The 22305-nt window shown below is 36.8% G+C and overlaps 1 protein-coding gene across 2 annotated transcripts in view; it reads right to left on the bottom strand.

Annotated features, from left to right (window-relative positions):
- Nucleotides 1-22219, bottom strand: part of ghr (growth hormone receptor) — a 31443-nt gene extending 9224 nt beyond the window's left edge. For both annotated transcript variants that reach the window (XR_002753591.1, XM_023343816.1), the window contains exons 1-4: nucleotides 21904-22219; nucleotides 13792-13910; nucleotides 1122-1251; nucleotides 859-1025 (exon numbers count right to left, since the gene is read on the bottom strand). Coding sequence is in view for 1 of the 2 variants with exons in the window: in XM_023343816.1 (XP_023199584.1) it covers nucleotides 859-1025; nucleotides 1122-1251; nucleotides 13792-13906 (412 nt within the window). In the remaining variant the exon portion in view is untranslated. The remainder of the gene's footprint in view (nucleotides 1-858; nucleotides 1026-1121; nucleotides 1252-13791; nucleotides 13911-21903) is intronic.
- Nucleotides 22220-22305: the final 86 nt, after the last annotated feature.

The following is a 22305-nucleotide window of genomic DNA, read 5'->3' as shown; positions in this document are numbered from 1 at the left end:
AATCTGAGATCACTGTAAATTGGTTGTCAAATATAAAGTCTTTTTGACAAACAAAAGTACATAAGTCCTTACAGAGATGTTGAGAACTTGCTATGTTGGTATAATGACACCCTATATGTTAAAGATTAAATATTACACACTTTCTTTAATTATGTGGTCAGTTTTCTCTGGCCAAAAAATGTAAGGTGGGGGATAGATTGTTTTGAAAACATATTTTCCCAGAAAGTCCGAATTTCAACAATTCAGATATAAAGTTGGACATCAACATGCAAAAGAAAATAAAGTCAGAAAGTCAGAGTAAGCATGAAAATAAATGATGTTTTTAATGTGACACTTTTAAATAAGATGTTGAACCCCTAAAAATAATGGCACCATAGTCTACAATACTTGTAGTTCATACATTTGTCAGAATTTTCCATAGTGCTACATTACCAATAATAAATGAGTTGCTCGTCAAACATAAAGTCTTTATTTATATAACGATTGCCTTGAGTTTTATTAGTATATTCTGTGCATTAAAAAAAAGCTTGTAAGGAAGCTAAATGCCCAAATACATACAGTACAGACCAAAAGTTTGGACACACAGTTGTGTCCAAACTTTTGGTCTGTACTGTATCTGTAACGTGATGCTCAGGTAAGTTCTCCTACTAGGACAGAAATACTGATTTTAAATGATATGACAAAGGCAGTTTGAAGTCCCTCAATAGCTTGCCTCAAAAAAACAATCCTCATTACAGTTTTGTCATCAACAAAAATGTCCACTTCAGCTCTGGAGATGATTTTCCTAATGGTTTGTTTGTAATAAAGACAAACAAACAACAACAAAAAAATATTTGTGCAGACAGATTGACTACAAACCTATATTTTCCACTGTGAAGCAGTCGTCTTCATTGAAATAGGTGACGTTGTGGCCACGAAGCTGAACGCAGTAGGGGATCCAAACGGATGTATGGTTGGCATCAAAGAAGCACTCTCTGTTTTCATGGATGTATTCAGGACATTCCTTCCATTCACTGGTGGGGGAACTAAACAAAAGAAAATGAAGACAAAAGAAGAAAGGGTAGCTGTAAAGTAAAGTTTTACGACATGCACACATAAATCAGTGTTAAAGCTGCACTCACTCTTTCTTTAGGTAAAATACTCTCAGTGCTCCAGGAGAGGACAGGTTTTGGAGGCTGCCTGGACTCCACCAGCAGCGGAAAGTCTCCTGGTCCCTTGAGATGCAGTCTGTGAAGTGAGGTCCAAGGGTAGCTGTAAAATCAGTGAGACAAAAGCCAGTGTCAGGAAGGTTGGTGGTTTATTCATTTTCAAAAAATGGTTCAGAAATCCCACAATTAAATTAAATGTTGCTGGACCAAGACTTTCCAAAGAGTCCTTGTACATGCTGATGGTTGTAGCCAGTATGGAAGCAATCCTGTTTATCCCCTCCTTTTAGTTGCATAGGCATTGGAGGCTATACAACTAAATAAAGTCTAAAGAAAGAGGCAAATATTAACAAAGGTAAATAATGAAGCTAGACTGAAGCTGACAACTGGAGCAGAAAAATGTAGGAAGCCATATCAACTACCCTGCTACAGTAGATATTTAGCCATATATAAAAACATAAATATTATGCAAAACTACCAGAAGTAAAGAAATTTGCACCCTGATATACTCTTGTTCATACAGTGAAGAAATGTTTTGTAAGCAGACCCATGTTTGATTTGAAGCCCAATTTATTTTAGTATAGAATGATGCTTTATTTGTCATCTTAGTAGTGAAACTTTAACAAAATCAAATTGACAGGCAAATGGAAGTACACAGAGGCTTATCTTTATTAGAAAAGATAAGCCTATCATAATAAAGTAATGACTAATGGTACAAGATTTCCTGAAGTACAGATTTTTCAAACAGGAAAGCGACACATTTAAATTAATTTAGTTTTCAAAAGAAGGACAATTTTTTTTGCCCCCATTTATTGTTTTTTCCCTAATAAGTTAATTAAATATTGTGATATTGTAATTAATCATATTTGCTCTTAAGTAGAAAAGGCCCTGTGCCTCCAAAAATGTTGCCGCAATATAGAAAATGGCATTGAGTATTGAATATTTTTTTTAGTATTAATATTGAGTTTGACATTTTTCTAGTATCAATATTGAGTTTGACATTTTTGTATTGGGTTTGAGTACCCTAACCCAATACCCAAAGCTTTTATCCAATACCAGCCAGCGGCTGTTCAAAACATGAGGAAAAAGATAACATGTTCAATCCTACATAAGAAACATCAATTTAGAATGCTTCTTTGCATGCCATCTAGTATTTAATGTGAAAGTGACATATCAGAATCTTTCTCTCCTTTGACATGCTGGCATTTGGACTGTACATCAGCATCTTGTTTTCATTGACTGAGGAAAGCCAACAAGCATCTGATGAAATATGTGATGAGGCAAACAGTAGGTGAAAAGAGCGGAACACAGAGGGTAAATCTACCCTCCAAACATGGATGTGCAGAAATACAAACTGCTGATCTGTAAGTAGGATCAAATTTCAGTCACCAGCCCTTGATCTGTCCACACAGACCTTGAGGTCCTTACTCAGCCTCTTTCATCTCTCCCTTGGCACCTCATCACTCACCATCAACAATCTTCTACCCACTCCTGCCAGAGAACCAGTTTCTCATCCAGCTGGGAGCCCCAGGGCTTGGTGCAGCCATAAATAATCTGCTGAGTGTATCATCGATTTCTGCTCTACTCATTCTACGCTCCTTCTGCTAACTCTGCGCAGAATTATAAATCACAACTAAAATTGGAACATTAGCTAGAAATTAAAGACAGACTTCTGCAGAACTTTCTCCACATGTTTGAAGCTTTTCAACATAAAACACAAGACGACGCTAAATTGGGTGCCAGCAGTGTGTTTACACAACAAATATAAACACACAAACACTTAATCCCTGGGCTTTACAACAAAAACACTCCTCACTAATAAAAATCAGCGCTTTACTACTTTTACTACTTGTAATCCAATGTCAGAGTAACCTCAAAATTCATATGATTCCCCGTTTTCCTTCACGTCATCTTTTTCATGTGGTTCCAAATGGTTCTCCGAATCATACTTTCCTCCTTCATCCCTGCAAATTCCAGCTGATATCAAGAAAACAGCTTCTACAGCGACTATGTGCAAATGAGGTCCTTTCAACAGAAATGGTTCAGATAGAAAAATAAGCATGTTAATATATACAGAATATGATATTAGGTTTAAATACTTCAAGACAGGCCTACAGTATTTTGTGTTACATCACTCCTGTTTGTCCATGGAGGAAATAAGTGAAGGCTCAAAGGTAAACAATATTTTTTATAAGTTAGCTTGAGTGCAGAGGCCAAACGGTGCAGTCATGCTTTGAGAATCTTTTTTTCATTTTTTAAGTCAGCAGTGTGTCCATATAGTGTGTAGTATGCCAGAGATAAAACGTTATGCAACAACACCTGGAAAAACTTACAAAATAAAGCCTCAATCTAATTTCCAGTGCCTCTCTTTTGAACCCCTTTATTGAATTAGTTTCCAAAGATTTATTGTACTGCATCCATCATCCTGTTTTGGAGTCAGAAAACTAACAAATCTTAAAAGTATGAAACACAAAAATGTTATTGCACACCTTTCAGACGCAAAAATAACTTTTTGAGTCACACCTTCTATAACAGGAAGTATGTCAATTAGTGGGTGCATCAACAATGTATACTGGGAGAATGATAAAGGGATTTTTTTGATTGGTGGCACAGAATTTTATTTTTTTTTATCAAGTATGTAATTTCTGCACACTTCCTTCAGTGAAATAAGGTTTGCAAGTACCATGCTGAAAGACATCCGACCCCACGAAGTTCCCACTTACAAACCTCAATTTTGGCATGTTGGAAAACTCTTCCTCCAAATATGTGAGCAATAACATTAAAAAAAATCAGTTTTGCCTCATCTGGCCAGATTATATTTTCCTAGTATCACTGGCTTGTCCAAATCATCTGCACAAATTTTAAACAAGCTTCCAACATGCTTTTTCTTCAGCAGTGGAGCCTTGCACAGAGTGTATGTAGAGGTCATCGCAGTAAAATCATTACTTACTGTTTTAATGTGAAAAAATGATATCTGTTATTTCCAGGTCTTTCTGAAGCTGCGTGTGTTCTCCTTGAAACTTGAACATCTCTTCTGATTATTCTTTTAGCCCTCCTACAGCTTCAGGCCGTGGTTGGTTTCTGATAAAATTATGACATGTGTCATCCTTTACAATAGCGTGGACATTTTTCAACTACATTGTCAATGATGAAGCACTTATACTGGACAGGAAAGAGTGTTAGAGTGTAAATGTAAAATATATAATATCTAGCCTCGCCATTGCCTTCCTACTCAATTCTAATATCTCTTCACTGCTCAGCCTGGGCTTTCTCCCATTGACATGGATTTCTCCAGCAAAATTCCAACCGGGCCAATCAGCGAACAGCAAGCGAAGAATTGTTGTTTGCCTGTAGTTTTAGCAATGGCAGCAGAGGTAGTGAACAAAGCCATTCAGTTGCATCAAACTGCCACATTGCATACAACACAGTTAAATATTAGCGACTGGGTAAAATTTAAAACTTCAACAGAGTCCATGTCTCGAGGAAGCAATCGTTTCTCAATAGCCGGGAGTCCAGACTCTTTGCACGAAGCAAAGCATAGAACAAGGGGCTGGTTTTTAACAGCCTTCATAACAGCCCTCTTTAAGATCTCTTGTGTGGATGACTTGTGCTGTTAGTGCCATTTGCTGTGAATTTTTGTCTCTTGTGCGCCCTTTTTTCTCTCTGTCTTTTTTTTTTCTTGATTTTGATCACAGAAATGATTTAAAACATGTTGAGGTACAAGAAAAGAAAAATCTGTAAAAGAAGATACACATCCTTTAAAAATAACCAACACTGTACGAGTGAAGTAGTGCAGTAAGGCTTTAGGAGCCAGTTCATTTTTTCATGTCAGCTGTATGTCAGTAAAATCTGAAACATACCAGAGATAAAAGGTTATATAACAACACATGGAATAACTTCAATAATATCTGAGTCTAATTTCCAAACCCTCTCTGCTCATTATTGCACTTTATTATGCTGTTTCTTCAGGCTGTTAATTCATTTTCATGTAAATGTTGAAGTTTTTATCTTTATTTTCATTCTTATTTACTTTTTACTTCTTTTAGCTTGGGTTTGTTCACCTTTGACCAGCAAAATGTAGGATTATTTGTGAGTTTAGGTAATGGAAAGCTAAATTCTGTCTGTTCTTGCTAGTTGCCATTAAATGATTCACAGCTGAAAGCCCTCAACTGACGGAAGATGGCTAATTTTGTCCAGAAATGTGTGTATGTGTGTGCAGCCCCCCATCCTATCTGCCCATATGTTTCTGCCTGTTATTGAAGGCTTCACAGACTGATAAACAGCTCTCAGCCTCTTCTCTACCAACCACCAGGTCATGTAGAGGAGCTAGGAAACCATCCACTGAAAATGATGCAGGCCACAGCCATTAAGGCTTAAAAATCCAGTAGGAAGCCAAAATTGGGCTTTCAGTCCCAGTACTATTTGGAAAATAGTACTAAAAAGATAGGGAAATGTGAATGGACTTATCCTACTTTACCCTTACCCTACTTAATAATATTTACCTGCAATGAGGGACTGAATGAGCCCATGACACATTGGAATACTCACATTTCCACCTCATTTGCAGAATTAAGTTGAAGTTGGAAGATAAGGGAAGAGATGGAGAGCAAAGGTCAGATTGACAATGTGTGCACAATGATAGCCAAATGTAAGAAAGCATGAGATTGCACAAGAGAATAAATTTGTCATTGTGCAACACACACTGTTATACTAAAACAGAATTATTAATGGTCTAGAATAAAATCCAAGAAACTATTTTGTTCTTGACTTTCATTTTAACGGATCTAAAAATGCAGATGTATGTTGTTATGCAAGAAATGTTTTTATGTTGCACTGAATTTAAAACTGTACTTTTAGTTGGTATTTTTTTAAAGTTATTTAAAAAGGTTCACATGAATAACGAATGTGGTTAAGACAACGTATTTAGCCAATATGGTAAAAATTGATCACAGATGAAAACTGAAGCCATAAACAGTTCACCAAAAACCCATAAGATGAAACTATAAAATAAATAAAGCAGAGAGCAGATTTGTTATTCCTTGACAATTTGCACAAGCCTTAAAGCTAAGATATTTAGAAGACGCTTATATGACGGCAGACTGTTTAATATTTACAAACCTTCACCAACAACAAATTCAGCCATAATTATTTATTACAATGGTTACACTTCAATGTATAAGAGAAGAGCAGTTAGAGGTAGCAGATTCTTTCTAAGCTTTGCTCCTTACTTAATTCTCACTTCATCTGCTTTTAGTTCCTCAGTTTGTCTTCTAAACTGAGTCACAAACTCACTTTATCACTGGAGTATCTGCAGAGAGTACACTGGACTCAATAATCTGGCAAAATCTTTTAACTTTTACGGTTTAGACAATGGGTCCTAAACATTGTAGTAAGGTTTAAAGAGAAGGGATTGAGTGTGCACTATTAATGGAGTCCTTCCATCAATAGAATAATGCATACTGCCGAATATGTATAATCAGCTTTGTTCAATTAAAGGTTTGCAAAAAGATATAACATCTTGATGTTAACATTTTTGTGCACAAATACTGAATGTATATTCCCAACATCAACTAAACTAAGAAATGATAAATGAATCAAGACTTTGCAGAACCATGTTGTTTCTACTAGCTTTACACATCTGGAGACGTTTTTGTCTAATCTTTACAAAATAGATCAAGCTCAGTGAAGCCATACAGAAAGCGTCTTAGTGCTAATTCTTTATTAGATTCAGATGTGGGTTTAGAGTATTCCAGCAGAAACAAGCTTCGTTCTTAGCCATTCTTTTGTGGTTCTGGATGTATGTTTATGTTTGTTTTGTGGCTGAAAGATTAACCTGGTTGTCATATAGTGCGGTGTAGAGGTGGTGAGGCAGATGCTGTAGACCCAGGTAAAGTGAGAAATGATGGTTTTTAATGATGAATATCCAGAATTTGCACAGTCCAATAATGTCCAGAATACCGGGCAGCACGGCCGAGCGGAAGCCAGGGCTCGACACCGGTAGCAACCGGTTACACAAACGGACACGACGACGGGCTGGATACACCGACAACGACCCGACAGAGACGCAGAGACACAGGTGACACTAAATACACATGGGGTAATTAGGGAACGAGAAACACCTGGGAGTAATCAAGGGGAGAACAGGACAACACGGAGACACAGAGACACCGAAAACTCGAAATTAACACACAGAAAACACAGAACATGACACTGGTCTGATCTGACCAGAGCCATTTATTTAATTTATTTTTATTTATTTATATAGCACATGTTCAGCAACAAGGCAATTGATGTGTTTCCTTTGTCCTCAACAGCTTGTACCACACTGAAAACTAACTAAGCTTGGTTAATGGAGTGTTAGCCATAATAAATTACAGAATATAAAGTTAAAAGTCAATATCTAACAAATGCTAAGTATATTTCACATTCTACTACTTGAAGTACGTTTTATTGTTCCACACCCAGTGGTTATTTCCCTAAATGGTCTAGACGAGCCAGGGGATGGTTCAAACATGAGGTATTTGGAATCTGCACTGCCACCACATCATCCATGCCAGATGTTTTCATACTTCAGCCCTTTAAATCTGAGCATGAATATCAGAATTTAGCTAACCAGATGGAACAATTGCCAGCACAGAACAGCGCTGTGCTAAGAGTGTTTGTGACCGAGGACAGGCCAAGTGCTGCACATATGCATGTTTTGCTGCAAAAAAACAACAAAAAATAACAGCGAAAAATGTTACATTATGTGCACAATTATTTTTTCATACTTCTTCAGAAAGAAACATTCAATAAACTCAGAGGAAACCAAACTATACTCCAGCTGGGAGAGAGAAGAGAAGGTCAGCGAAAGAGGAATTTAATTTCTTCTTCAGAGGAAAGCTCAAAAGAGCCGTCTGGAAACTACATTTGTAGCAGAAACTGTATTTATAGTAAAAAAAAAATCTACCAGGACTTTGAAGAAGGCCAGAGTAAAGGGGGGTAAAGGTGACAGAAGGGAACATGATATAATAAATGTATGTCAACAGGGGATATAAATAACTGGCAACATTTGCACATAGCCTCATGCTGAATATACATCTTCAAAACAAAAACAGGTAAAGAATTTCAAAGTGCCATTGTTTAATTCGGTGACTGCATCCTGCCTTTCTTACCAGCAATGAAACAGGACCACCAGATAACAAGCTGTTGCCGCCATTGATCCTCGATAATTTCCAACAGTGCTCTGAGCTTTGAAGTCAAGTGCAAACTTTGCTCTATTTACCTTTACAGTGTCCTCCTTAGCTTTTAAAGGCTCAAGAAATACATTAACTGGAAATAATTACACTTCTTCTCTCCTCTAAAGTCATTAAATACCATGAAACCAATATAGTTACTATCTGATTTCTCTTCTCATTATAAGTTTGGCTTCAGATATTTTAGCATAGTGACAAGAACTGTGTAAAATTCAGCTTTTTAAGACTGTGGCTTCACACTCAGCATGAGATCCATGACTCACAAATGAGTCAACAAGACTTTGTGACACCCAACTAGTCATCCCAAGAAATTAAAAAAGAATACATTGAGTCATGCCATGAATCATGTTCTGTTTAACTCAATATAGTGTTTTCTTCCTTATGTCACTCACACCTATTTTTAGATTTCATTAAAAATACAGTGCACTGATTAATTAGTGCACTTGCACTAATTAATTGTACTTACTTGGTGTAAGTGCAATTATAAAAAATCTTAAAATTGAATAAAAATGTTTGTTTGTCTTTTCTCTTGTTATTATAAGCTGTATATGGAGAAACAAAAAAAAAAAAACAGAAAAATGGCTCTTTCTCTAAAAATGAATTTGTCAGAAAGATCAAATTAGCAGTTATTGAAAGGAAATATCAAAAGACTAGAAATTGCAAAGAAATTTCTTCAAAGGTCCAGGAACAGTATTAAATAATTATAACATCTCATTTTTTTCTAAGATCTAGAACAGGTGTGGGTCACACAGCAATGTCAGGGCCCATTCCATTGGATTAGTACTTTACTTATGAGCAGAGTTTGCAGGCAGGGCAGAAAATTTACATCCAAACAGTCGTTTGCAACTGAGATACTGCACTCATTAATAAAATGATGAAAACTAAGATTATATATATATATATATTGTGTAACTTTAGGATTGTGCATTCTAACGTGTTAGAGTACTATTTTGGTGTCTTTGGCTAAAATCTGTAAAGGTCAGTTAAAGCTGTAAAAACCCAAAAATCTGCCTCCAGGTGGCGTCAAGGAAAGACCTTACAACAGTAATGAAAATTCAGTAAGACAGATAATACATGTGAACCATCAAGCTTCACCCTTTTTGCAGCATCACAAAATGGACAAAAGATTGCAACCATTAGTTTAGGTTTAACTATATTTTTATCCCATCCATCCATCCGTTTTCTGTACACCCTTGTCCCTAGTGGGGTCGGCAGGGATGCTGGTGCCTATCACCAGTGAACATTTCGGGCGAGAAGAACTATATACTATATTTTTAACTTTAAGTTGCACTCTAACATACTCATAACACTACTACTCTCAAGTGGTGCTGTAAATATGGTTGTACATTAATAAATTGCTACTTTACAAAATTTAATTGCTTACTTGTAATCCATAATGTTCCACACTGCTTAAGAGAACTTGTGTTTAGCTTATCAACTAAATGTTATTACCTATTAATGACTTCTATTTAATTAGGGTTTTTTTTTCATAAGTATTGAATGGACGTTATCTTCTAAACTGGATTGTTGATTTGAAACTTTCTCATATAATATATATTTTCCTGGCTATAACATCCAGCTCTACCTTTTTGTTGTGTTTGTTCGTCACACTCATGGCTCGTTCTTGAAGCCGATGTAAGAGAAGGTTTTTGTGAAAGAGCCAGAAACACCAAACCAAAACCTCTGCACAGCTACCACTGATTACCACCACTGTAGCAAAGACCACAGCCTCACTCAGTGGGACCAGTATGGGAATCCTCCTGAGACACTCAGACAAGAAAAGATCAGGGAAGACACACTAAGGAAAAAAAGTAGACCGTGAAGACAGAGACGAACACTGCCTATAATTACTCTGGTAAACCTTTAACTGCATAGCAGCATCTCCAAATATCTACTCTTTGCTTGTTTTGTGGCTGATATGACAAGAGGCACAGTCCCAGGAAAACCACTGTGGTTGACAGGTGAGACAAAAAAAGTGTTATGCAGACATGGAGACGGAGATAGAGAGAGACACACAGAGAGAAAGAGAGAGTGAACCTGAAGGCTGTAAATGAATGTCAGGATAGGATGCTGTTCTGGTAGTTTGAAAAAGACATAGGCTGTCTGTGTTTGTTCTTGCTATCGCTGGCTGCTTTGTGTTTACAAATGTTTTAACGGTTGTTGAGGAAGACCAGGACTGCATTACTGCCGTGCTCTCTGGAAACAATTTGAAGAGTGGAAGGGGGTGGGCCGGTCAGGCCATCAGCACTGTGTTTTAGAAAAAGTTAAGCTAACTTTGATATATAGCAATTTTTATAACAGCTCATGGTAACATAGTTGCTTGACTGTGCTATGAAATAGTACTATGTGTGTGGAAAGTACATAAGCTATTGACTAATTTTTAATTTTTGGGCGTTTTTTTGTGTGTGTTTCTTTTTATAGACCAGGTGGCAGTAGAAATAATCAACAACAACTGATATAATTATTTTAATTTTTATACTTTCATCACTGTTGAAATATGTTACGCTAAGCCATTTAACATAAACACTAATAGGGTAGCTATAAAATTATACTCTTTTCTACAGTGTTTCACTTGAACTATCCTGAACTACTGTAACAATCTGCAATCAGTAACCCTTTGGAACGGAGAACAGCTGAATTTCTTTGAACAAAATCGGCAGGAAGACCAACACATTGAAGTTTATTTTTTTTACTGTGGGAACTATTTGAGAAAAGTGAACTGTATCTGTCAGCAAATTGTAATAATGATAAAAACACACTTATGAAACGGTGCCCCACTAAGGAGCTGAATTATAGAGTGCAGAAGAAGACCAAAAATGCTGGCTATCTCCACTGGATTCCAGTGGTATGTCTGCAGCTGTTTTTCACTAAACCCACACAAAGAACAAAGAAGTGTACTGGTAAAGGGTTGTTTTCTTGTCAAATGCTGCCATGAAAAATATGACCAAATTACCAATAAAAAAAAACAAAAGACCTGTTTGCGTCCACCAACACAACTAGATTTAGATGGTTTTTATGATCTTTTATATTTCCTTTGTTGCCAAGTGACACTACAAACCAGAAAACACTACTACAAAACACAATGTTGTAATAGCTTAACATAAAAAACAAAAAAACTAAATTGCACTGTGTTGCCAACAGCACTAGCCTATTAATAACATTAACAACCCCTGTGGCATGCCATAGCTTTCTGTAACTTTAATGACACATGGTTTCTTTTGACACTTGTGTGCTCTTTTCAAAGGGGAACACTAGACAGATGTTTCAGCAGCAAAATGAGAAATCATTTACACGTGATGAGCACAAATCAATAAAATCAATGATCAGATGCACCTAAAGATATACTCCCTGACTTCTCTGAATGCCCGTTCAAAGAACAACTTTTGTTTAGCTGCTAAATGCTGTCGACGCTATTTACTCAAAGGAAATGCTGATCCTTCAGTGTAAGACAAAGCTCTATGTTTATGTTTGGCAGAATGAATCTAACATGTAAAATAACTAAAATATTATTTCTGAGGCAAACAGAGAGAACTCTGTTACTTTTTAAAATCTATTTATTAAGAGAAAAATTTGATTTTACTTGTAAATGGATTTTACAAATTTTAGTTTAAAAGGAAGATTTAAAGGCTGTGTTTTTAAGTAGTAATGTGAGGAAATCAAGTAAATGACACCCATGAACCAGGCTCTTTAAAGATATAGGTTAAAAGAGAAACTGGTTGGTAATCCTTATTGAACAAGTAAGCTTTATACTGTACGTATATAACAAGTCAGAAACAGCTGCCAACTCCATTTCCATTCGAGAAAGTAATACAGACAACCTAGAACAGATTTATATTTTGCAGTTGCTGCTTTTTGGCTGTGAGAATTGCTGTCCTGGCAGAGGTGGAGCTGAAATAAACAAGTGCTGCCAAAGTTCTAGTGTTTTACCCAATTTCAACTGAAGCTGCTTTAGCTGCCAGGGGCAGATAGCAGTTGGTAATGTCAATGAGATAATGGTCAATCTTTTCGATCACAATTTCCACATGTAATGTAATATTTATACAGTAAAACTTAACTGAAAAATAAAGCTGTTATCGCAATAGCCCTGGTTATATAACAAAGTACTTTTGGATTAAGTTTCACCGTTCAGTTTTCTTTGGTGGAAATCTGTCGTCATCCCACATCTTGATGTGGCAATACTTGTGAAGTGAGCCTTGTAAATGTTTTTCAAATTTATCAGACATTGAGGACTACTCAAAGTCTGAGAACTTACTTTCATATTCAGTCACATGCAGATGACAAAATCCTTGTTGGAAGTTCCTCCAGTGCCGATCAGTTCCTGCTTTTTCAATGATTTTGGAAAAAGGTCCATTGGACATTACCTCACTTTTGTCCTTATTATTCTGCAAATATTAGTAACTGTCTTCACTGTTCCATGGTATGCAGATAATGCTGCATAATACTTTGCACCCTTCTCCTGACTGATATCCTTACAATACAAGATCTTTTGAAACCTTTATGAAAACATGGCATTTAGCTAAAGAATGCAAATGTGGATAGTCTGGAATCAACAACTAAACATTATTCGACGGTCATCAAATTCTATGTAAAGGTATAACTCAATATAAATGAATGCTAAAAACTCAATTATAAAATTCAAGTGAGTGTTTCAACATGCAAGAAAATAGTTGGACATTTTGTATGAATTGTTTTCAGTTGAATGGTGTGAGACAAATGTCACACACAATTTTACCTCAACCAAGTGAAATGATTTGTCTTGGTATCACATTTTTTTATTTTCACAAAAACAGACATTCCATCAAGATGTTTTTCTTGTTCTGAAAAACATCCACTTCTGAGACCCACTGCTTCTGAGACCCACTGCACTTTTTCTGTTCATGTTGCATCTTCAGTTTTAAAAAGCCATAAAACATAGTTCAACATTCATTTAAAAATTCTAATTGTAACAGTTTTGTGGCTTTAAAGATCGAAAGTGGAAAAATACATAAAATCTGGTCTGCATCTCCAGCCAGCCCCAGCATTCTTGAACCTAATTATTTTTAAATGATCCAGTGACAACTAGATTAGTTGGCTGAACATTGTGCATTGCTCTGTCCCTGAACTTTGACAGCACAGCTCCAGCCATGTGTTTACTCTAGCACTATTGATCACCAACAAGTCGGGAAAGTGCAACGTTTGCTCAACAGTGAACTTTTCCACATGTATCCAAGCAAACACATCATTCTGCAACTGATGTCTGACATAAGGTTTGATAACAGGTGTCAACAGCACGTTGAGCACAAAATCGAATCTCATTTGTTAATATTTGATAGAGCACACATTGACAATCTGATGAACTGACTGAAGAACGATTCGTTCCAACATCGTACCATTTCCTCCTGAGTATTTAAGTTGGAACATCAGTAACTCACCTGATGATGTTGTGCGATCCCAGTCAATGAGAAATGCAGATGCAGGAGTGGGCAGCCAATCCAAAGCAGAAACCAGGAGTATGAGAAATAGGTTGGAGGAGAGCAAGACAGCCATGATACTGGAAAGAGAGAGAGGGAATTGAATAAGAGAGGGACAAACACAGTGATTGTAAATAGTTAAAAATCACGATGACACGTCTATGTGAAACGAATCTTCCTTCTCCCACTTGCTCTCTCTTTGCTGCTTCCCTGAGAGTGCAAATTGTGATTGCCTTTTTAATTTTTATTTTTAGCTGGTGTAACCCAACAGGAGACAGGAGTAAAAGTATTGGTTTTGTTTCTTCAAAATTTAAAAGATTAATCTATGATGCTGTTTTTTGAAATTCCTAATTAAACTTGTGTTGACGAACGAACAAACGTAATGTACGACCTGGTCTACCGGTCGTACATTACCAGGGGATGAAAGTAAGAACGGGTGGTGGGAGCAATGCGGGATATTTACGGCACCTTCCGTCAACACACTCGGAGACTCATCTACCAGCCATGTACCGCCACGATGATTTCTGCCACCCGTTTGTTGAGACTGGGATGATATAAAATTTATCGTGCGGTTCGTCTGTAAAGCTACACTTACACTGTAACCATCAACTACTCAGCCACCCGCCGTGTTCAGTCTATCTGCTTACCTGTATAAATACTCCTGCAGCGCTCTTCCCGCCATTCGCTTTCAATCTAATGTACAGTTCAATTTAATCTTATTTTTTGGATATTTTTATATTATACCCAATATTGGTAGTGGAGCTAAAGATTAGTGTTATGTCATGAAGACCATCCAACTTAAGAGTTGGACCTCATCATAAATCAATACCAGTTGACAAAAGCAAAACAATGAATGTAGTAGACAGAGAATATTATTTTAAAATACAGACACTCAAAGTTGGTCAAATATAGGCACAAAACATCCCCACTTGTGGATATTAATGGAATTATAGTTGGCAAATGATAAAATAAATAAATAAAACATCCAATGACCTTCTTGAAATGAGTACCTGCAAAGGTACAAAATGGTCACAAGGCTGAAATGGCAAAAACACATTGCAGTTAGTAATGTGTAATTGTTTGCAGTTTGAGTGGACCAAAGCTAAGAATACGACAATTAAAATTTAGAAGACATTTTTACTCTACTTTTTCTAGGTTGACAAATTGCAAGTACAACTAAACCTATATTTTTAGACTAATTTTATAAGCTTTCATAGTATTAGGCTCTGTTTTAGTGTAAAAGGGGTTGTGTGTCTTTTGACTGCTGTCATGCAGCAATAAAGAAACAAATCTACAGGATACACTTGTTGTAAACACTCAACTCCCCAGACTATTCTTTTCAACAAAACTAATATTTTTTTCCCCCAAAAGTTCTTAGTGTAAAACATCAGATAACTCTCCTTGGTCATTCAGAATATTCTGGTGGACAACTTCTAGAAGTTAAGTCCAACCTCTAAATATAGGCCAAACCTTCAGTCCACACCCTTAGCTATTTACAGCTGTGCTGCACATTTGCTGGGCAGCCAGCTACCCTGAATGTGGAGTTTATGCCTCTATATGTGTTTGTCCCAACTCGGATGCTGGCTGACACTCCAAGCTTTCTTCTTATTATTATGTTCTCCTGTTCATTGGACATCTTTCACATGATTTAATAAACAATGTAATTCTAAGTCATAAAAAAAGGTTTTATCTAAACTGTGGAGAAAAAATCATTAGACACATTAAAAAACTGAAAATGAATGTTTGCAGGAATGTTCAGACTTTCACAGTAAATCAAAGTTCTGGGCAACAACTTTATTCTTTATATTAAACTTTCAGGCTGACGTGTGTGTGCCTGTGTATGTGTGCATAAATTCCATGTGTTCAGAGGCCACAGAAGGCCAAGTTATACAAAGCAGGAATTCATGGCAGAAAGCTGTCAAGCAGCAGGCTCATCTGGACTGGGTAGAATATCCCACTTACTTTATGTGTTGCTCAGTTTCTGCGTTGGTCTACTTCGTCTAATCTTTAGAATAATTTAGTCTCCCCCTCACTTATGATTCATGCAATTATTCTCTTAATCTTCTAACTGAAGCACCGCCATTAGGGCAATTAGGACGATCAAACCATTTTTCTCTTTGTTTCTACATTGTCTCTTCCTTCAAAGTCTGTTGTGTCATGAGTGGAAGAACCAAACTAAATTAACCCCGAAGAGCTACTTGACTGACATTTCACTTCATGTTAATCTTTTGAAAGTGTCTGCGAAAGCCCTGCCAGGGCAGTACCTTTATCCCTCATTTCCCTAACTCTTTAGGCCAATGACAAGCTCCCAGATTTCCAGGAAGAGCAGCAGGGTCCAATAAGAAAAGAGGGAGGCTTAGCACAAGTCTCCCGGGTTTCCTTGGTAAACATATGAGGTCAACCCTTTTCCCAAAACTGCTTTCATAAAACATGCCTGCATGTATTCAATATGAGCACATCACTATCACACACACATACATACACAGGCGTTATGCACACTTTGACTTGTCACCTCGCTGTCAATAACATGCCTCTGCCATGTTTCCTCAAATTTCTATTAATCATCTCTGTTTGTTCCAAATCGGATGAGAGGTGAGGTGGTGAGGGGGACAAGAATAAATAGGATGGAGGTATAAGGGCGAAAGCAAAGAAAATCAAAAGGTCAGGGGGAGAGAGGTCATTCAATCTCTGTTAGATTCTCTTAAGTGAATAAAAACAGAATAAAAGCACACATAACCACAAACACACCCAAAGAGCAATGTTGCAAGCCTGAGTTCAATTTGAGGTTCCTCTAAAGAGAACAGAGGGCACATGTAAGCTGCAACCTCTGTGCATACTGAACGCTTTTCAAATATCTGAAGACACAGAAATAAAATGACTAAGTGAACATGAGAATGGACTTTTAATTAGTTCATACGCATGAAGAGCGTAGCTGTTTTCAAACTAAGTACTATTTCCGGGTATCAACATATATATTCTCATTCGTCCAGTACAAGATGATCCCAAGTGCGTAAGAAGAAGGTTCTGGACTTCTTGTTTCTTGAAAAGAGAAGAACTCCATCTGCGTTCTACTTAAGCAGAAGGGGAAACTATGAATTGTTGATGCAGTAATGCTGTGCATCATAAGAGACATTGACATGTCACTGTCAAAGTTAGATATTCCAAACTCAGGCACAAAATGTTAATAAAACAAGTGTGGTTAAGCAGTGTGGTAATTAAAAGAATATTGCCACTTCCTATCTTATAAATCATCATTCCTTTAACGTTTGGGGTAATATAAGTAGAAAATTACAATACACCTCTGTATAATTCTATAACCTACTTTTTCTGCTCCAGTCACAGAGATCTGTGTGTTTTATCCATTATCTTTTGAATGTATGATCGTGTTCAAAACAGAAAATCTTGAAAAAGTGAAATGTAAGTAAATTGGCCTTTTCATTAGTTTTAAAAGCAGGTGTGTAATTTTGATGCACACTTTTCTGAAATAAAGTCTTTTGAATCACACATACCAAAAAAAGATACCGAATAGAGAATTATTATTATATAAAACCATTACACTTACATTACATACTTTATATATTATAAAGCTCAAAGTTTGTGATCAGACCTTGCTCTATTGATAGAAAATATATGAATTAATTTTGCATGACCTTGTTAATTACTTTATTACCAGTCCAGTGAAGCCAACATTTCAAAATCTCAAGCTATTTGAGGTTTGAGCAAAGCCTGACAGAAATGCATTTAAATGTAATTATGGGATGAAGGTCATTTAAATGGGATGCCATAAAGCATCTTAAATGGGTGAAATCTTGGATGAGAAGTAAGACATTTTGGCTGCCAGGTTGAAAAAAGTAAAACTTGTCAATCCCACAAAATTTTAAAAAAGCTGAGGTGTGAATTGTTTACATGGAAGAGAAAATATTCAATGTTTTTCACCAAACACAGATAATGACAGCTTGATCAGCCTCCTGTTATCATGGCTTAAGGCTGCTTTTCAAAAATACATTTAAAATATACCTGCTGATGTCATAGATCAAAACAAAATTATCCAAACAACACAAACTCATCAATACACTCCAATTAAATAAGTAAAACATTCCTTTGACCTCTTCACCTTCTCACCTGGCCTGTTTTCTTCTAACAAGACAAGCATTGAAATTAAAATGACAATCTTTACAGAATCTTTTGTTATTTATAAGCAAGGTAAATTTTCAATTTGGCTGACCAGGTAGCTTATTCTACTGTGTAGCTACTTCACAATCATGGCTTAAATTATATCAAGCACAAATAGGCATCAACTAATCCCTAACATTTTGCCAACATCTATACTTGTCTCTTAGCCTATTTGTTATCACTGATCTCTCACTATCTTCATACAGCTCTATGCTCAACCTTTCACTTCCCTACAATTCAAATCATGAAAGGCCATGTTCTGAAAAGACTGCAGTTTTTCTCTTACTCTTGTTTGTGTTGCCAGTATCTCACAGACTCAGCCATCATTTTGTAAAATGGTCATTCAAAGTATATATACAATGAAGAACTTGGGAGAATGAATCTACAAGGTAGAAATTGGGTATAAAAATAAAATTGAGAGCAAAGATTTCAGTGCATTTAAAACAGGCCCTCAAAATGTTTACTTGTAAACAGCTGACATTTCTGCAAAACCAATACCAAAAAGGCAGGGGGCAAGTAAACCTAAAGATTGCAGAGGTTTTGCTGTTACATCAATGCTGTGTAAAACTGTAAAATCATAGAATTTTGGTTGATCTTCTGACATCAACAGTGACCAGTGTGTTAGATGTACTGGCATTTGTTCGTAAGATAGACACAGACACTGGTGATGCATTGTTGGTCTTGAATGATTTTGTATCAAGTAGCTCATGCTTTCTAAAGGACATGCTAGGTTGACCTCAGTGTGTGTAATTTCACCTCTCATTTTTTTCCTTATTTATAAAAAAGGGAGGTGGGGGAAGCTATTATTTTCAGGGAAATATATATTTAACGTCCGTCAGATTGTTCAAAAGCATCTGTGAAGGGCAAGTATCAATTCTTGTCAAAGAGTCTTAATTAAACTTATGACTGAACTAGGGGCCACTCTGACACAGCAAAATGCTTTGTTCTAAATCATTTCATAGTATCTCCTACTACAAGTTTAGGGTTGTGGTCCTTCAACAAGATGATTTAACTTCCCATCAACTCTGGCCTCCTTCCCTCTCCCTGCTGAAGAAAAGCATCACCACAAACAACACCGTGGAGAGGGGATAAGCATTTAATAAATGAGACTATTTATTTCAGCGACTGAATTCACGAAGTGAAACACATTATGTAAATTAATTACGAACAGGCTGATGTTTTGAATCCTTTCTTCCACTTAATCATGATTTTCCGCTTTCAGCTAATCAAAACAGGCCATTTAAGATTAAGATAATATTACATGAGGCCAATAAATATTTTAACACTGAAATTTGGGCTTAATGACGTTTCGAAAGGTACTTTTAATTTGACAGACAAACTCATTGAAACATTTATTCTAATTTGAATTTATTCTGAGATTGAATTTATTCTTTATTTATACTGACATCAAATCACACACACATGGATACTCTGGTGATTTATAAATGTTGCACAATTCATTTTCGGAGAATCAGACTAAGTGGGTTGAAAGCAAAAGCACTCCACACCTCAGATTTCTATCTATAAAAATGATTAAAAAAAACAAAACATGTACCTTTTTTTCTTCCCTACCAGCTGCTTTTTTAAAAATAAACATTAGACTTTTTGCTTGACTCAAACAAAAGACCTACAAGCTGCAGCTGCTCCTTTCAGCCTATGGACTGTTTGACGTATGTTTACCACCCACTGTCTGTGCACTTATATTTGGATATATAGGTGGTCACGGTGAGACCATATGGCCGTATGCGTACACTTTCAACTTGAACACGTCTACATGTATGTGCTCTAAAGCCATTCAAGCCTGGCTACTGGATGGTTCTAATGTCTCCTACTCCTATTTCAGAAGAGAGTGTGGAAAACTTAGAGTCAGCACACTGGCATGAGATGAGCCTCGGCTGGAAGCGGATTGGGTCACACATCTGCAAACCACCACTCACGTCTGTGTGTATGAAAAGAAGGAGAGGAAAAGAGAGGTCGGGGGCGTATGCATATATGCTGGACAAAAAGAAGACATGTGCATTAAACACATAAAAAACAGTGAGTCCAGCGATGAGGAAATATGTGCTGCACAAATTATAACACAGCAAGAGAAATGCACCATTCCAGACTGTGTTCTTTGCACACAGCAAACAGCTGAGCAGTAAAAACAAAAATCAATGTTTTAATAGGTCTTAGGCTTTTGTACAAATTAAGAACAATCAATGGTTAAACCTGCAGAATTAAACCTTTATTGAACAAAGAAATCCCCTGTTTCCATAAGAAAACACAGGTATGCAGCTTCTTTAATTTGCTCTAGAGAAGCTGTTTCTCGCCACATCCTGGCAACCATTCTCTGACGGCGAGGCGCAAATTGACATATGTAAAATGTAATGGTTTCAGAGAGTTGTTGAGCTGTCAGATGTAGAAAGTTACAGATCTACTTTTGCAGACACACAGGCGGATGGAGCACATGTCTCATAAAATTCCTCGCCTCATGTATTTAAACAACTCGTTGGTGACCTGGTGAGTGCTGCTGTGTAACTGCAAGCCTTATTTTCTCCTGCACAAATAGTTGCAACAAGTGAATGCATGCACTTCAACCTATAAGATAATAACAAATTTGTCTGGATAAAACCAGACATTAGACACATAATACAAATTGTCTTTTTTTAAATATTTCAAATAAATATTTCAATCTCTAATTTACAGTAAAATACCGGCAGCTGTGGTCTGCCAATATTTTACCGTATAATATAAAACAGACTTTGCCGTGTTTATACGATAAAGTTCTGGCAACCACAGAGGCCGTAAATTTGAGACTTTTTTATTTATTTTTTTTTACAGTGTACCTATGCTATTTAGATAAACAAGGTATTCTATGTGAATTTGGATAAACAAATAATATAATAAAGCACACTTATTATATTAAACATTACGACATTCTGTTTGTATGCAGTTTCACAACCACAAGAACTCCTTGTATCATTTTATAGGATGACGTATTTCAATTGTCAAATGTTAATATCAGTCATATATTTGGTCATGTGGAGTAACCCTATGTGCCCTTAATGTCTGCTACGTATATTTTTAATGGTTGAGATGCTAGAACTCACAGAGGCTGGTCAAGATTTTATTTTATTTTTTTAAATAAAGAGACAAGAGTACAATGTGACCACAATCAAGATCATAATCACAAATTTCATGAACAGTATTGCAACAATTTCTCAATATTATCCAACTGCGGTTTTCAAAAATGTACTCAAATGCAAAGGAAATTTGTCCATTTATACTGGCTCAATTAAAGTCCAGACTTACAATTGAGGTAATATGGCAAGACCTTCAACTATTTGGCAAAAGAAAAAAAGGAGGGACAAACATTTTAGTGATACATGTTGAAAGGTGGTTCTACAATTTATTGACTCAGCGGATTTTAAGATACATACTGTATACCTATATATATGTATCTCAATCATGAAAATGTTGTGTTAATTTCTTTACATTGTCTCATTTTGCCTTGATCTATCGCATAAAAATACGTAGAAGTTTGCGATTCAAATGTGACAAAATGTGAAACTATATGAAAGGCTATGAATAATTGTGCAAGGCACTGTAAACACGCTTCAGAGGGTGACAGTCTGCATCCATCAAATCAACACATGGCTGGTCACTTTTGGCAAGAGTCGAATCTTATTTAGTCGGCCAATCTTCTATTTCAGTGTCCTACACACATGCTTTTACTAATAGTGGATATTATTCTCTGCAAACTGCAGGAGGTTGTCCGCATTCATGTAGAAGCGCTTGAGAAGATTTTGTAACAAGCAAAGAAAAAAGTGTGGCAATTAATACTTCCAAGACGTGCATCAGCATTTAAAGCATGGCCGCGACTCGCTGTGCACTTTTTCAAAACGTGACCAAACTTACTTGTTGCGAAGCTTCGAGCTGAGAAACTGCAAGAACAGCCCAGATCGACTTTTCAGAAGTTGGTCATTTGATGGTCAGCGCGAGCTCCAACAGGCACGAATCCTGCAGTTTTCCCTTCGGCCCGTGTCCGGTAAAGATCTCCTCCACTCGAGGTTTTCACATCACCGAAAAACTGAATCGGGAGCGAACTTTTTTCCTGTAGACGGGTTTCGTCTTATTTGGCGCTCATCATCTAGTCCGGTTCAAATGGACGCGCAGAGAGAAAGTATGTGGGTGTCTAACGGCGGTGAGGCGCCCTCATCCGCCGACTATAAAAGTCTGCTGAGAGAGGAGGACCACCGAGGGGACAGACTGCTGGGCCAAACCTCCAAAATAAGATGCTCCCTTAGCTGCAGGCTCGTG

This window comes from Xiphophorus maculatus, chromosome 12 (genome assembly GCF_002775205.1).
Source record: "Xiphophorus maculatus strain JP 163 A chromosome 12, X_maculatus-5.0-male, whole genome shotgun sequence".
Lineage (NCBI taxonomy): Eukaryota > Metazoa > Chordata > Actinopteri > Cyprinodontiformes > Poeciliidae > Xiphophorus > Xiphophorus maculatus.
This window is presented reverse-complemented; position numbering and strand designations above follow the sequence as displayed.